The following is a 15681-nucleotide window of genomic DNA, read 5'->3' as shown; positions in this document are numbered from 1 at the left end:
TAAGGAGGCTATTGCAATAGTCCAGGTTTGTGTTAATGCATATTTATGCAAATTTATCAAATGTGTTTTGGTTTAACGTCCTGGTTTTCCATCAGCTAGGTCAGTGTTTGGCACATAGCAGGCACGCTGGTTATTTGATGGATGTGAATATTCAAGCATCATCCATTTTCTTCCAGTGGGCCTTCATAATCATTGACTCTTGATTCCTCTGGCATGTTTTGTTATCATTTGGCATTTGCTTATTTTAATAATAATAATAAAAAAATTTTCCCACTAATTATAAACCCTGTGAGGCTACTTTGCTCTCTTTTTTTCTCCCTGTATTTAAATTGTTGCACAGGATGAATTATGATATGTCATTACTATCATATATAAACTGTAGTAGGTACCATTATTTTATGTTGTTATTACTGTTTATCTTGCCTTTGTGTGTGTTCCTTGAAGACTAGCCATTTTGTTCTCATTAAAATGGGAGTTTTGCATAGTGATTGAGAGCATAGACTCTGAAACTAGATGACTTGACTTGGAATTATCCAGTGAACTTTGAGCAAATTACTTAACTTTAGTATACCTCAGTTTCCTTATCTATACAGTAGAGATCTGAAGATTAAATATATTTTATGTAAAGTGCTTAAAACAATGCTTGACACATAGTGTTAATTATGTTATGGAAGTTTTCGCAGGTACTACTGATTTGGAAGAAAGTCAGTTGAATAACCTCAATTCTTAAGTACTTTACCTGTGTTTGTATTCTTTAAAGTTCTGCTCATTTCTTTTCATTAAAAAGGCCATTTCTGAACCTTTCTTTGTTTCCTTGAAATTATAGCAGCCCCTGTCTCTTGGAGCACACTAACATGGTAATGAATTGGACCTTTAACAACTTTGTTCACTTTACATTTTCTTTTTTTAAAAATTTATTTTTTATTTCATTCTATTTTTTAAATTTATTTTTGGCTGCATCGGGTCTTAGTTGCGGCATGCGGGCTCTTCCTTGCGGCGCTCGGCTTCTCTCTAGTTGTGGCGTGTGGGCTTCTTTCTAGTTGTGGCACTCAGGCTCCAGAGCGTGCAGACTCAGTAGTTGCAGTGTGCGGGCTCCAGTGCACGTGGGCTCTGTAGTTGTGGCACACAGGCTTAGTTGCCCCGCGGCATGTGGGGTCTTAGTTCCCCGACCAGGGATCGAACCTGTGTCCCCTGTATTGGAAGGCAGATTCTTAATCACTGGACCACCAGGGAAGTCCCCACTTTACATTTTCTTTTGATAAATTGGATTCTAGTGTTCAGGGATATTAATTCACCTTGTTCTCTAATACATGTTTTATAATTACATGAAAATATGACAGTGGGAATACTGACAAAATTCCCTTCTTGAGATATTGACGTCTTTACATTGCTTTATGTTACACGGTACTAGATGTATGCATTTATCAGGTGTCCTGTGTGGCCTATTGCCTTGATGCTTAATCACGTGACTGATGGCCCTTTTGACAAAGAATATAGCCAGTTTCCCACAGCTGAATTACATTTTATAACTGCTTAAATAAATCACTTTTTAAAAACAGTTGAAACATTCCAAGTGTGAAAGACAAATGCAGTTTATTTTCACGTTTAAGTCCCCATTCATATAATTTTTCAAAATGTTTTTTAAATTTAAAAAATTCTATGAAACTGAATTTATTATTGCAATTAACTTTCATAAACCACTTGTTTTATTACTGGTGATAGTGGATAGCAGAAATGAATTTTGTATAACAAGACTTCTTATAGTTCTTTTTTGAATTTCATTGCACAAGCAAGTATGTTTTAATTTGTTTACCTTTTTGTTTTTATTTCAGCCTAATCATTGTTTTTATTTTTGTTTTATCAGATTTCATAAATTAAAACAGTTGAAATACTGTATTGTGAAATAAGAACCCATCCATTTTGAATTAGCTCTCTGCACCTGAAAACTACATTATTCTTTTGAGTTATTCCATGATCTGTTTCTAGAGTCTAACTTTGTTTTCTTTGGGAACAAATATGATTAAATCTGTGTGAGGTTGGGAACAAATGATTCATGTTTGGAAGTACTTAAATTCTGAGTCTTAATTATGTGGAAGTACTTGCATTTTTTTTTTAAAGGTAGCTGTTTGTCTTCTTTTTCCTTTTAACCAGAATTTACTAGAAATAATACTATTCTTTATACTTTTTGATCAGTATTTCTATTAAAATCTTGTTTTTAAACTACAGAAAACCTCAATATCCTAGAATATTAAAAAAGGATACTATCTAGGTCCTTGTAATACTAACATATTAAGAAGAAAACATAACCAGAATGTAAGAAAACGATAGCAGTAAAGTCAAAACAAAAAGTTAATTTTTTAGTATGGGAGTTAATAATGATCTGATATAGCTAAAAAATAACCTTTGTGGAAAAAAGAGAGCTGTGTTGAATAATGAGGTAGCAAAGGAAGAAATAATAGACTCAATTTCTTATTTAATATCATCAAATCCATTCCTTTGACAGCATTTTAATTTATATGCCAGTTTTCTTCCTGCAGTATCTTTTGACTTTTACTTTAATAAGTTAGTGTTTAAACTTTTTTTGTATTAAAAACAAATAATTTGGAAGTGGCATGTTGACTTTTACTCGTACAACATTTGGAATGTTTTTGACTTATTAGCCATGCATGTTTGCAGGAGGAGGAAAAGTATTTAGAGATAACATAACTGGTATTCTCTTGAAGTCTCAGCCATAACAAAATTTCCTGTTAAGGATAGGATTTCTGATAACTCTGTCCTTTGACAGACACAGTAATATTTCTCCTTCTGTGGCATGAGGCTGTGAGTATAAATTGAGTTGGGATAGATGAATAGTTGCCATCAATACAGTTATGTTGGATTAGAGTCCACAGGGCAGGTGACATTAGCTGAGACAGCAGTTCAGCTGAAATTGTTGTACAGATAAATCTATTGCATTGCTACATAGTCATACTGTATTGGAGGGAGCATTTGCCGAATTGTGCAATAGTCAATGACATTTAATCAAATTCCTTTAAAAAATTTATAAAATTAAGGAAGGATTTAAAGCTATAATGAAAACTGAGCATTTAAAAGTGTATTTTTATGGGAAGTATTCTTAATGTGTCCTTATTTTCCTTATTTATTATCAGCTTAGCAAAGATTCTTACTATATTATTAACTAACCATATATTTTTTGGTAAAAGGATATCACAGTTAATCTATGCAGTAGAGTATGTCATGTAGGTATTTGTATGCATTTAGTAAATGCTTGAAATATGCAGAGTACTAGCATATCATTTTAGCCACTTACAAGATGCTTTGGGCAAGTTACCTCAACTCTAGTCCTCAGTTTTCTCATGTGTAAAATGTGGATAAATTAATACCTATCTCATAGGTTATGATGAGAATTAAATGAGTTAATATGTGCAGTGGTTATAGTTAGTAAGTGGTCAGTGAATGTTTATTATTATTATATAATTAGTTGAAGATCAATAAGAATTCTTTTGTATTTTCTAATTTTGTGAATAAGCTTCTAGAAAGATGCTTAACTCATTGAGAAATAATGTATGTGATGATTCATTTTACTCTTAATTCCATTAGGTCACTTAGTATTCTTGCTGATTATGTGGCAACTTTTTTAGGACTCCAAGTTGAGGTCTATAAAGGTGAATAAAGCCTTGTGCTCTGCTTTGAAGTAGCTTATTTTGAAACTTCTATTAAAAAGTCAGTAAGAGGGGTGAATTTCCTAAGTAACTTGAATTGGAGAGATTTTTAGTTTTTCCCTTGTTTGTTTGTGGTTCATAAATCAGAGAGATCATATGTGATTGGGAGATTAGAAATGGATTGGGGGAAACATAATGATTATTCAAAGATTCCATTCTTATGTGTATTTTATCCTTTTGTCATCACCTCTTCCTTAATCGCTTCAGTAATTCAGCTTGTGTACTCATTTATTTATTAAAATAACTTTAAAAATTGTGAAATCCTATCATCCCCACAGTATGGTAGGAAGGGAAATAGCTAGAATTTATGAAAAGATTTATTGGCAATTCTCTTTTGACGTATTTTTAATATGCCAAACTATTGAATCTTCCCTCACTACTTTTACAGTATTACTTGTTAGCCTTGACAGTTGGGTGTGTCGTTTGTAATATGGTTACTAAAGCCAAATTGAAAAACATGTCAAGTTACTAGGAACACAAGAACCATCTATGGTTCAGAATTGTGAAGCTGTGCACAGTTCTCCACCACTTGTAATTTTATATGCCTTGATAATGACTTAATCTGGACATAAGGTCTAGTACAATTTGAGGGCATTTCAAGTAGATCTATTATCCTTGTAGACAGAATCACTTTAGAAATAGAAAAAAACAAATTCTGAAATGTTGTCACTGTAAACATCACAAGGGTAGGTAAATAGTCTTACTGACCCACATATGTACTTTTTCCCGTAGTATTGAATTTGACCGGGATTGTGACTACTTTGCAATTGCTGGGGTTACAAAGAAGATTAAAGTCTATGAATATGGCACAGTCATTCAGGATGCGGTGGATATTCATTACCCTGAAAATGAAATGACCTGCAATTCCAAAATCAGGTATTTACATTATTTCCTTGGCCTAATGCAGTGTGTATATAACAGTTAGTATCTATAATTAGTATGAGTTTGTTATGGTACCTTTTTGTGAGACTCCTTACTCATTCATGGTAAACACTTTAATTGTATACAGAGGATATGTCAGAATATCTTTTTTATAGACATGGGTTGCTTTTTCCCTGTGGGGGTTAGTAGTTAGTGTTTTTCTGTTTGCCAAATGAAAATCCTCTTTCTTTCACTTAATCAAATAAAGATCTTTATTGTAGATGGCCTTTCATGGGGTATTTTTTTTTAACATCTTTATTGGAGTATAATTGCTTTACACTGGTGTGTTAGTTTCTGCTTTATAACAAAGTGAATCAGTTATACATATACATATGTTCCCATATCTCTTCCCTCTTGTGTCTCCCTCCCTCCCACCCTCCCTATCCCACCCCTCTAGGTGGTCACAAGCCACCCAGCTATTTCCCTGTGCTATGTGGCTGCTTCCCACTAGCTATCTATTTTACGTTTGGTAGTGTATATATGTCCATGCCACTCTCCCACTTTGTCACAGCTTACCCTTCCCACTCCCCATATCCTCAAGTCCGTTCTCTAGTGGGTCTGTGTCTTTATTCCCGTCCTACCCCTAGGTTCTTCGTGACCTTTTTTTTTTTTTCCTTAGGTTACATATATATGTGTTAGCATACGGTATTTGTTTTACTCTTTCTGACTTAACTTCACTCTGTATGACAGACTCTAGGTCCACCCACCTCACTACAAATATCTCAATTTCGTTTCTTTTTATGGCTGAGTAATATTCCATTGTATATATGTGCCACATCTTTATCCATTCATCCGATGATGGACACTTAGGTTGTTTCCATCTCCTGGCTATTGTAAATAGAGCTGCAATGAACATTTTGGTACATGACTCTTTTTGAATTATGGTTTTTCAGGGTATATGCCCAGTAGTGGGATTGCTGGGTCGTATGGTAGTTCTATTTGTAGTTTTTTAAGGAACCTCCATACTGTTCTGCATAGTGGCTGTATCAATTTATATTCCCACCAACAGTTCAGAAGGGTTCCCTTTTCTCCACACCCTCTCCAGCATTTATTTCTAGATTTTTTGATGATGGCCATTCTGACCGGTGTGAGATGATATCTCATTGTAGTTTTGATTTGCATTTCTCTAATGATTAATGATGTTGAACATTCTTTCATGTGTTTGTTGGCAATCTGTCTATCTTCTTTGGAGAAATGTCTATTTAGGTCTTCTGCCCGTAGCTCAATGAATAGTGTCTCAGAGTTAAGAATTTTTCCTCTAGCATGCGTATATCTAAACATTATAATTGTTTACAGTTTTAAGAATTCTTTTCAGAAGAACATGTTGCTTCTTTTCATGAGGGCATAGTATTTAAGTTTCATGTATTAGGGATTAGAGTTCATAATTAGTGCTTTTTAAACCCTGAGTACTGTTAAGGCTGCAGAAACTGGACCCTACTTCTGATCTCCACCCCTGCCCCATGCCCCACCCCCAAATCTTGGAGGAATCCTAGAATCTGTATTTTTAAAACAAGCTTCCCTGTTTTCAATAGGCACTGGCTTAAAAGGGAGTGATGTAAGGAAATCACTTAATAATAAATTTATTTAGAACTTTAAACATTTTCCAGTCATCCTTGTACCTTTTTTGTCTGGATGAATGACACCTATAGTCAGTGTGTATATGTACTCATTTTAATAATGTTAATAATATAGCAAGTATTGTAGTCTTTATTTGTTATAGCTTTCTTTTTTGTTTTCTAATTCGTTCATAAAAATGGTAGGCTGATAGTGCTCATTCATCAGTGGTGCTCATCATTGAGAATCTGTTATAGTTATTAGTTTATATACTTTATTCCTAAGTGAAAAGAATACAACGTAAGACATAACTTTATTGAATTCTAATGTGGCAGGCATTGTCCTAAGTGCTTTGTCTTAAGCTGACCGTTGTTGCCCCATTTTATACACAAGGAAGCTGAAGCACAAAAAAGTTCATTAACTTGCTTAAGATTGCACAGCTATTCTCTGGAGGAGCCAGGATTCAAACAGAAGTAGTTTGGTTCCAGAATCTGTGCTTCTAACCATTTCATGCTACTCATTTATAAAATAGGGGCTCTAATACTAATATGTATTTCATAGGATTGTACTTTTAAGTAAATCCACATAATGCACTCAGCACAGTACTTGGCCCACATCAAGTAAATGTTACTATAATGAAAATATGGATTAGAGGGTTTACCTTTTCTGTCTTGACATATGTAAAAATTATGGCAGAACTCTATGCATCTTGGAATAAAGAGAAGGAAACAGTTCAAGGCTGGAAACTATGGGCTTGGGGCTGAAAGGATCAATATGTAAGCTTGCCTAAAACCAATTTGGAGCACACCAATTGTGAAAGTGAACTAAATTACCCAAAGCCGCAGCTAGTTAAGTTGCAGATCTGGAATTTAAGCTCAGGTCTATCTAAATCCAAGGCTCTTAACTGTTTCATATAATTTCTCCCAGAAATTCTAACAAGTATACTTAAAGTTGCAAATGAACTCTTCCAACCCCTAAAGTTTAGCATGAATGCAACTAGTAGAGAGCAAAAAAGCTTTGTGTTCAAATGCTTGGAGATCACCTAGGTTAATTGCTTTGCTTTCTAGGTGACTTTTTTCTATAATATACATTAGCTTTACTGTATGCATGATGTGCATATGTGTCTAACCAAAAGAGTGTATTTTTAGATGTCGCATTCTCAGTTTTGAAACATTTGAGAATAGCTGAAACCATAAATGTTAAAAGTTTAATTCTAACTGTTAAATGCATTTAATTGAAATTTCAGTCATACACTTATATTAGTTAAGATTTGGGTGTAAATACAGAAATCCAATTCAAACCAGTTTATTGGTTTATATGATTGGGCACAGCTGGATCCAGGGGCCTAAACAGTCTGATTAGGTCTGTCGCTCTGCCATGGCATGTTATTGCCCCCTTGGCCTCTATTATCTTCACTTAGAGACGTGCTTTTCTCATGTATCAAGGATGGCCAGTAGCAACTTTAGGCTCATCATATCCATCTTACAGCTCGTGACGAGCATGAAAAGTGGTTACAGGTCATAACTTGGTAGTTTCAGTTGAAAAATCTGGGAATTATTTGATACCTTTCTTCCCAGATGTATTGTGGGCAGAATAATGATTGTGAACTCATGTAAACCATTTTGAAAGGGTTCTCATCTTTCTGAACACATCAAAATTCTTTGTACCCATTGTTATTTATTTTTATGTAAAATGAGGCTTAACAGTATTCCTTTCTTTCAGCTGTATCAGTTGGAGTAGTTACCATAAGAACCTGTTAGCCAGCAGTGATTATGAAGGCACCGTCATACTATGGGATGGATTCACAGGACAGAGGTCAAAGGTCTATCAGGTAAATAAGGTTACTAGTTACTTGTTTTAAATATCACATTTTCACTTTTTAATAATTGTAGAGCTTCATGTGTTTTATAGTTACAAATTTAAAGTCATTATTTAGCATTTTCTATACCTATGTAATTCCAAAGAGATGCTTCTCTGAAGCATCTCTTCAGACTTTTTGCATTTGTAGAATGTATCAAATGAATTTCCAAAAGCAGTAATTTTGTAAATGTGTATATAAAAAGTTTAGGAACTACTTTGCATCTCATTTGTTTTCATAGCCAGTTCTTTTCCCTCCCACCATAGTGATAAATTGGTATCAAGTTTGTTTGTTTGTTTTGCTTTATTTATTTTAAGATCTATATTCTGTTTGAGACTACTTTGTCTTCCTTCTCCATCCAGGAGCATGAGAAAAGGTGTTGGAGTGTTGACTTTAATTTGATGGATCCTAAACTCTTGGCTTCGGGTTCTGATGATGCAAAAGGTACTATTTGAGTTCCCTCCCCCAACTTAATTCCTTTTACTGACAGAGATGCAGATGTTTATTGAAACTCATAACAATCCTTTGTGCTTACTGATTATTCTAAACATAATCTACTAAGCACAGAAATCTATATTTCTTGGAGTGAAAGAAAAATGAATATGCTGCATCTTCATTATGATAATGTTTTCTGGGTTCATGCCACACTGTGACATTTTTATAACCAGTTCCTTTATATATACCATGAAATGAACTTCAGACATCTCTGTATTTTGAATTATATTAAATTCTGACTGCATACCAAAATCTTTTAATGAAGTTTATCATGTTTCAAGGCAAAAATTCTACATCTCTTTCTGCCAGTTTTTTTTTTAATATAAATTTATTTATTTATTTTTGGCTGTGTTGGGTCTTCGTTGCTGTGTGCGGGCTTTCTCTAGTTGTGGTGAGCGGGGGCTACTCTTCGTTGTGGTACACGGGCTTCTCATTGTCATAGCTTCTCTTGTTGCGGAGCACGGGCTCTAGATGTGCGGGCTTCATTAGTTGTGGCACGTGGGCTCAGTAGTTGTGGCTTGCGGGCTCTAGAGCGCAGGCTCAGTAGTTGTGGTGCATGGGCTTAGTTGCTCCATGGCATGTGGGATCTTCCCAGACCAAGGCTCGAATCCGTGTCCCCTGCATTGGCAGGCGGATTCTTAACCACTGCTCCACCAGGGAAGCCCTCTTTCTGCCAATTTAATTTACCTCTCTTCTATTTTTTTTTTTTGGTATATCCATCTTTACTATTCATTCTTTTCTGTTAACCTTACTGTCTTGTTTTGGCCTGGTTCTTCTCATCATTATATTTATAAAGCCCTGTTAACAGGTTTCTTTTATCTTAATAGCCTTAATTTCTTTGCCCTTTCCTTCTTTTCAACATGTAACTTGCAGACTAGTGGATAGATAGGCAAGGGTGGCTTTACCATTGAAAACTTTATTTCACAATGATAGAGCTGTCGTATTCTGTAAAAGGGAAATGACATGACTGGCTTGACCCCAAAAAAGTTTTAGATCAGAAAGTAGCAAGTTGTTTACCCACAGTATATATAGATTGTAATACTTTAAGGAATTATCTTCGCAATTGCTTTAAGAAATTATCTTCGAATTTCTGAATTATTTAGAGAATTGTGCTATAATTGACATTTTTATGTTAGAATACAAAGCTACATTAATTAAACTTTTTTTTTTTTTAAATAATGTAGTGGGGTAGCCTTTATTGAGAATACTTGTGTACTTCCTCAGGAAAATAGAAGTAATTTAAGTAGGAAGAGCAATTTAAGTAGGAAGAGATTTTTTTTTTTAATTACTTACTGATTTTATTTTTTTAAATTTATTTTTGGCTGCATTGGGTCTTCGTTGTAGCAAGCGGGGGCTATTCTTCGTTGCGGTGCATGTGCTTCTCATTGCAGTGGCTTCTCTTCTTGCGGAGCACGGGCTCTAGGTGCATGGGCTTCAGTAGTTGTGGCACGTGGTCTCAGTAGTTGTGGCACACGGGGTTAGTTGGTCCGCGGCATGTGGGATCTTCCCAGAGCAGGAATTGGACCCGTGTCCCCTGCATGGGCAGGCAGGTTCTTAACCACTGCGCCACAAGGGAAGTCCCTTGATTTTAAATTGTATTAAGATACACATAAAATAAACCATTTTAAAGTATACTGCTCAGTGGCATTAAGTACCTTCACATTGTTGTGCATCCTTCACCACTGTCAATCCATAGAACTTTTTCGTATTGCAAACCTGAAACTCTGTGTCAGAAGCTGTTTCTGTTTTACTGAAACAGTAACTCCCCATTCCCCCTTCACCAGCCCCTGGCAATCACCTTTCTAATTTCTGTTTCTTGTGACTGGTTTATTTCACTTAGCATAATGTCTTTTAGGTTCATCCATGTTGTAGCATGTGTTAGAATTTTGTTCTTTTATAAGACCGAAAAATAATCTATTGTATGAATATACCACATTTTGTTTCATTCGTTGATGGATAGACACTTGGTTGCTTCCCCTTTCTGGCTATTGTGAATAATGCTGCTATGAACATGAATGGCAAAATATCTCTTCATATCCCTGCTTTAAGTTCTTCTGGGTATATACTCAGAAATGGAATTGCTGGATCATATGATACATACTTAAATTTTTTAGGAACTGCCATTCTGTTTCCCACAATGGCTGCACCATTTTATATTCCCACCAATAGTACCCAACTATTTCCATTTCTCCACATCCTTGCCAATACCTGTTCTTTTATTTTTCCTTTTTTTTTTTTAATAATGATTTTAATGGGTATGAAGTGGTAACTTACTGTGGTTTTGCTTTGCTGGCATTTCCCCAGTGATAGTGATGTTGAACATTTTTTCATGTGCTTATTAGCCATTTGTATATCTTCTGAGGAGAAAGGTTTATTCAAGTCCTATGCCAATTTTTTAATTGGGTTTTGTTGTTATTGAGTTTTGGAGTTCTCTATGTATTCTGAATATTAATCCCTTATCATGATTATCAAATATCCATTATATATGATTTATTAATATGTGCTTTGATGCACACAATTTTTTCATATTGATGAATTCCAAATTGCCTATTTTTTTCTTTTGTTGCCTGTGCCTTTCGTGTCATATTCAAGAAGTCATTGCCAAATCCAATGTAATAAAGCTTATGGCCTATTTTTCCATCTAACAGTTTTATGGTTTTAGCTCTTACATTTGTGGCTTTGATCCATTTTGAGTTCACTTTTGTGTATGGTGTAAAGTAAGGGTCTGACTTCATTTTTTACATGTGAATATCCAGTTTTCCCAGAACCACTTGTTGAAAAGATTGTCCTTTCTCCATTGAAAAGTCTTAGCACCCTAGTTAAAAATCATTTTATCGTATCTCTGAGGGCTTATTTTTGGACTCTGTTCTTTTCCACTGGTCTATATATTTGTCATTATGCCACTACCATACTGTTTTGATTACTGTAGCTTTGTTTTGAAATCAGGAAGTGAGTCTTCCATTATTTTTTCTTCTTTTTCAAGATTGTTTTGGCTATTTTAGATCTATTAAGATTCCACATAAATCTTAGGATGGATTTCATTCTATTTCTGCAAAAAAAAACTTCATTGAGATTTTGTTACAGATTGCATTGAGGCTTATCAATTTAATTGATCTTTTCAAACCAGCTTTTGGTTTCATTGGTTTTCTCTATTGACTTCCTGATTTTAATTTATTGACTTTTGCTCTAATTTTTATTACTTCCCTTCTGCTCACTTTAGATTTAATTTGCGTTTCTATTTCTAGTTTCCTAAATTGGAAGCTCGGATTATTGATTTTGCATCTTTTTTCTTTGCTTAATATGTACATTCAGTGCTATAAATTTTCTCCTGAGTGCTGCATCCCACAGATTTTGATAAGTTATATCTTCATTCTCATTTAGTTCAAAATATTCTTAAATTTCGCTTGAGGTTTTTTATTTGACTTATGTATTACTTAGAAGCATGTTGTTTGATCTCCAAGTATAATTCCATTGTGGTCTAAGAAATACATTGTATGATTTCCATTCTTTTAAATTTGTTAAGGTGTGTTTTATGGCTCAGAGTGGATGAATGTTGCATGTGACTTTGAGAAGAATGTGTATCCCACTGTTGTTGGATAAAGTAATATGTAGATATCAATTATATTCAGTTGATTTATGGTGCTGTTGAGTTCAACTGTGTCCTTACTGATTTTCTGCTTGCTGTATCTGTCCATTTCTGATAGAAGGGTGTGACATTTTTTAGATTCTACATTAATCTGTGTATTTCTTCTTTTACTATACCACATTGTCTTGATTTGTAGCTTAAGTCTTGAAATCATTTAGTGTGAATCCTTCATCTTTGTTCTTGAAAATGATTTTAACTCTTTACTTTCTCTCCTTTCCCATAAACAGTTTAGAATCAAGTTGCCAGTACCTACAGAAAATCCTGCTGGAATTTTGATTGAGATAGTGTTGAATCTATAGATTAATATGGGATGAATTGATATCTTAATGCATTGAGACTTCCATTCCATGAACGTGGTTTATCTCTTCATATTTAGTCCTTTCTGGACTTCTCTTATCATAGTTTTATTGCTTTATAGTTTTTGAATGCAGATCTTGCACATTATTACAACTAAATAGTTTAATATTTGGTGCTATTGAAAATGGTATTTAAAATATTAATATCCATTTTTTACTAGTTTATAGAAAAACAATTGATTTTTTAAATATAAATTACATTTCAACAACCTTGCTAAAGCACTCTTTACTTTTTTTTTTTTTTACATCTTTATTGGAGTATAATTGCTTTACAATGGTGTGTTAGTTTCTGCTTTATAACAAAGTGAATCAGTTATACATATACATATGTTCCCATATCTCTTCCCTCTTGCATCTCCCTCCCTCCCACCCTCCCTCTCCCACCCCTCTAGGTGGTCACAAAGCACTGAGCTGATCTCCCTGTGCTATGTGACTGCTTCCCACTAGCTATCTATTTTACGTTTGGTAGCGTATATATGTCCATGCCACTCTCTCACTTTTTTTTTTTTTTTTTTTTTTTTTTTTTTTTATGCGTTACGCGGGCCTCTCACTGTTGTGGCCTCTCCCGTTGCGGAGGACAGGCTCCGGACGTGCAGGCCCAGCGGCCATGGCTCACGGGCCCAGCCGCTCCGCGGCATGTGGGATCCTCCCAGACCGGGGCACGAACCCGTGTCCCCTGCATCGGCAGGCGGACTCTCAACCACTGCGCCACCAGGGAAGCCCTCTCTCACTTTTAACTGCACTCTTTATTTTTAAGAGATTATGTGTGGCGATTCCTTGGGCCAATCATGTTGGCAAACAGAAACATTAATACCTTTTCATTTTCAACATGTGTGCCTTTCTCTTTTTTTTGCTTGCTTTATTGTACTTGCAGGAACTTCCAGAACAAGAGTGGTGACAGCAAATATCCTTGCCTTGTTCCTGATCTTATGCGGAAAGCTTATAGTCTTTCATCATCAATATGATGTTAGATTTAGGTTTTGCATTAGGCATTTTTTTATGTCAAGTTAAGGAAGTTCTGTTCTAGTTTGCTGAGAATTTTTTATCATGAATGGATGTTGAATTTTGTCATGCTTTTTCTGTATCTATTGAGATGATTCTATTGTTTTTCAGTATCATGAACTATAATGATCTGGGATTTTTTAATTAATTTATTTTATTTTATTTATTTTGACTGTGTTGGGTCTTTGTTGCTGTGCACGGACTTTCTCTAGTTGCGGCAAAGGAGGGCTACTCTTCATTGCGGTGCGCAGACTTTTCATTGCAGTGGCTTCTCTTGTTGCAGAGCACGGGCTCTAGGCACGCGGGCTTCAGTAGCTGTGGCTCGTGGGCTCAGTAGTTATGGCTCGCAGGCTCTAGAGCATAGGCTCAGTAGTTGTGGCACATGGGCTTAGTTGCTCCGCTGCATGTGGGATCTTCCTGGACCAGAGCTCAAATCCGTTTCCCGTGTATTGGCAGGCAGATTCTTAACCACTGCGCCACCAGGGAAGCCCTGTAATGATCTGTTTTCAAATCTTGAGGTAGCCTTACATTTCCAGGAAAAACCTCATCTTGGTCATGATGTATTATCTGTCTTTTCTATATTGTTAGATTTGATTTGCTAATTTTTGGGGGGGGATTTTTACATCTATGTTTATGAGGGTTATTTTTCTATTCTTGTAATGTCTTTTTGTATCAGGATAATGCTGGCCTCCTAAAATGATTTTCCTTTTTCTGTGTGTGTACCCCTGGGTGGGGTGGGTGGAGGGAAGTGATTATTTAGAATTGTTACTGTTTAACTCTTAAATGTTTGGTAGAATTCGTTATTGAAGCTTTCTGTCCTGGAGTTTTCTTTGTTTGAAGGTTTTAACTAAGAACTTAATTTCTTCAGTAGATTTAGAACTGTTCAATTAATCTATTTCTTTTTGAGCGAGTTTTGATAGTATGTATCTTTCAGGAATTGGTATTTTGTGTCCTTTCTTTTTTTTATTATTTATGTACTTAGATCAGTGTGATGTTAGGTTTATCAATCTTATTGATCTTTTCAAATATCTAACTGATTTTATTGGGTTTTCTCTTTTCAGTTTCATTGATGTTTGTCCATTAATTTTTTCTTCTTGCTTTGGGTTTAATTTCTTCTTTTTCTAGGTTGTTACAGTTGAAGTTTATGTCATTGATTTGAGCATTTATCTTTTCTAATATAAATATTTTTTGTTATACATTTCCCTTTAAGCACTACTTTAGCTGATCCCACAGATTTTCATATAATATGTTTTTCATTCAATTTAAGATTACATCTGTGACTTCCCCAGTGGTCCAGTGGTTAAGACTCCATGCTTCCACTGCAGGGGGGCACAGGTTTGATCCTTGGTCAGAGAACCACATGCCACGCGGCACAGCCAAAAAAATAAATAATATAAAAATAAATAAATAAAATTACATCTAATATTTCTTGTGATTGTCTTACTTGGCTAAGAATTATTTTAAAATATTTTAACATTTTCGGTCTTTTAAAAAATATGTCAGAGCTCTTACTGTTACGGATTTATAGCTTAATTCTTTTAAAATTACAGAACATATTTTTATATAATTTTAATCCTTTTAAATTTGTTATGATTTGTTTTGTGGCCCAGAATACAGTCTACCTTGGTAAATATTCCAAGTGCATCGAAAAAATCTATACTCTGCTGTTTGATGGAGTGTTCTATAAGTGTCAGATCAATCTTGTTGATAATATTTTTTTGGTTTTCTATTTCCCCCCTTTTTTGGTCTCCTTGTTTTATTAATTATGAAACAGGAGTGTTGAGATGTAGTTTTATTTCTCTTTTCAGTTATCTTGGGGAGGAGGGTGTTTTGCCTCATTTTGGGGGGAAGTTCTATTGTTAGGGTCAGGAACATTTAGAAATGTTATATTTTCATGGTGAACTGACCCTTTTATCAGTATTTAGTGTCACTCTTCATCCCTATTGATATTCTTTCTTCTGAAACTGTTTTGTTAGATATTCATCAAACCAGTAATTTCATTCTTTTCTCCTTTGGGATTCCAACTGCATGAATGTTAAACCTTTGTATTTTGTCTTATAGGTCCCTGAGACTCTGTCCTTTTCTTGTCAATATTTTTTCCTTTCTTCAGATTGAGTAATTTGTCTT

At 34.9% G+C, this 15681-nt stretch overlaps 1 protein-coding gene across 8 annotated transcripts in view; it reads left to right on the top strand.

Moving 5' to 3' along the window:
• The window catches only part of COP1 (COP1 E3 ubiquitin ligase), a 285059-nt gene that overhangs the window by 153992 nt on the left and 115386 nt on the right, over positions 1 to 15681 (top strand). For all 8 annotated transcript variants that reach the window (XR_004348688.1, XM_032624416.1, XM_032624434.1 and 5 more), the window contains 3 exons: positions 4455 to 4598; positions 7920 to 8028; positions 8418 to 8499. Coding sequence is in view for 7 of the 8 variants with exons in the window: in XM_032624416.1 (XP_032480307.1) it covers positions 4455 to 4598; positions 7920 to 8028; positions 8418 to 8499 (335 nt within the window). In the remaining variant the exon portion in view is untranslated. The remainder of the gene's footprint in view (positions 1 to 4454; positions 4599 to 7919; positions 8029 to 8417; positions 8500 to 15681) is intronic.

The sequence above is a fragment of the Phocoena sinus genome, chromosome 1 (assembly GCF_008692025.1).
Source record: "Phocoena sinus isolate mPhoSin1 chromosome 1, mPhoSin1.pri, whole genome shotgun sequence".
Classification (NCBI taxonomy): domain Eukaryota; kingdom Metazoa; phylum Chordata; class Mammalia; order Artiodactyla; family Phocoenidae; genus Phocoena; species Phocoena sinus.
Note: the sequence above shows the minus strand (reverse complement) of the source record. Positions and strands in the feature narration are given on the sequence as shown.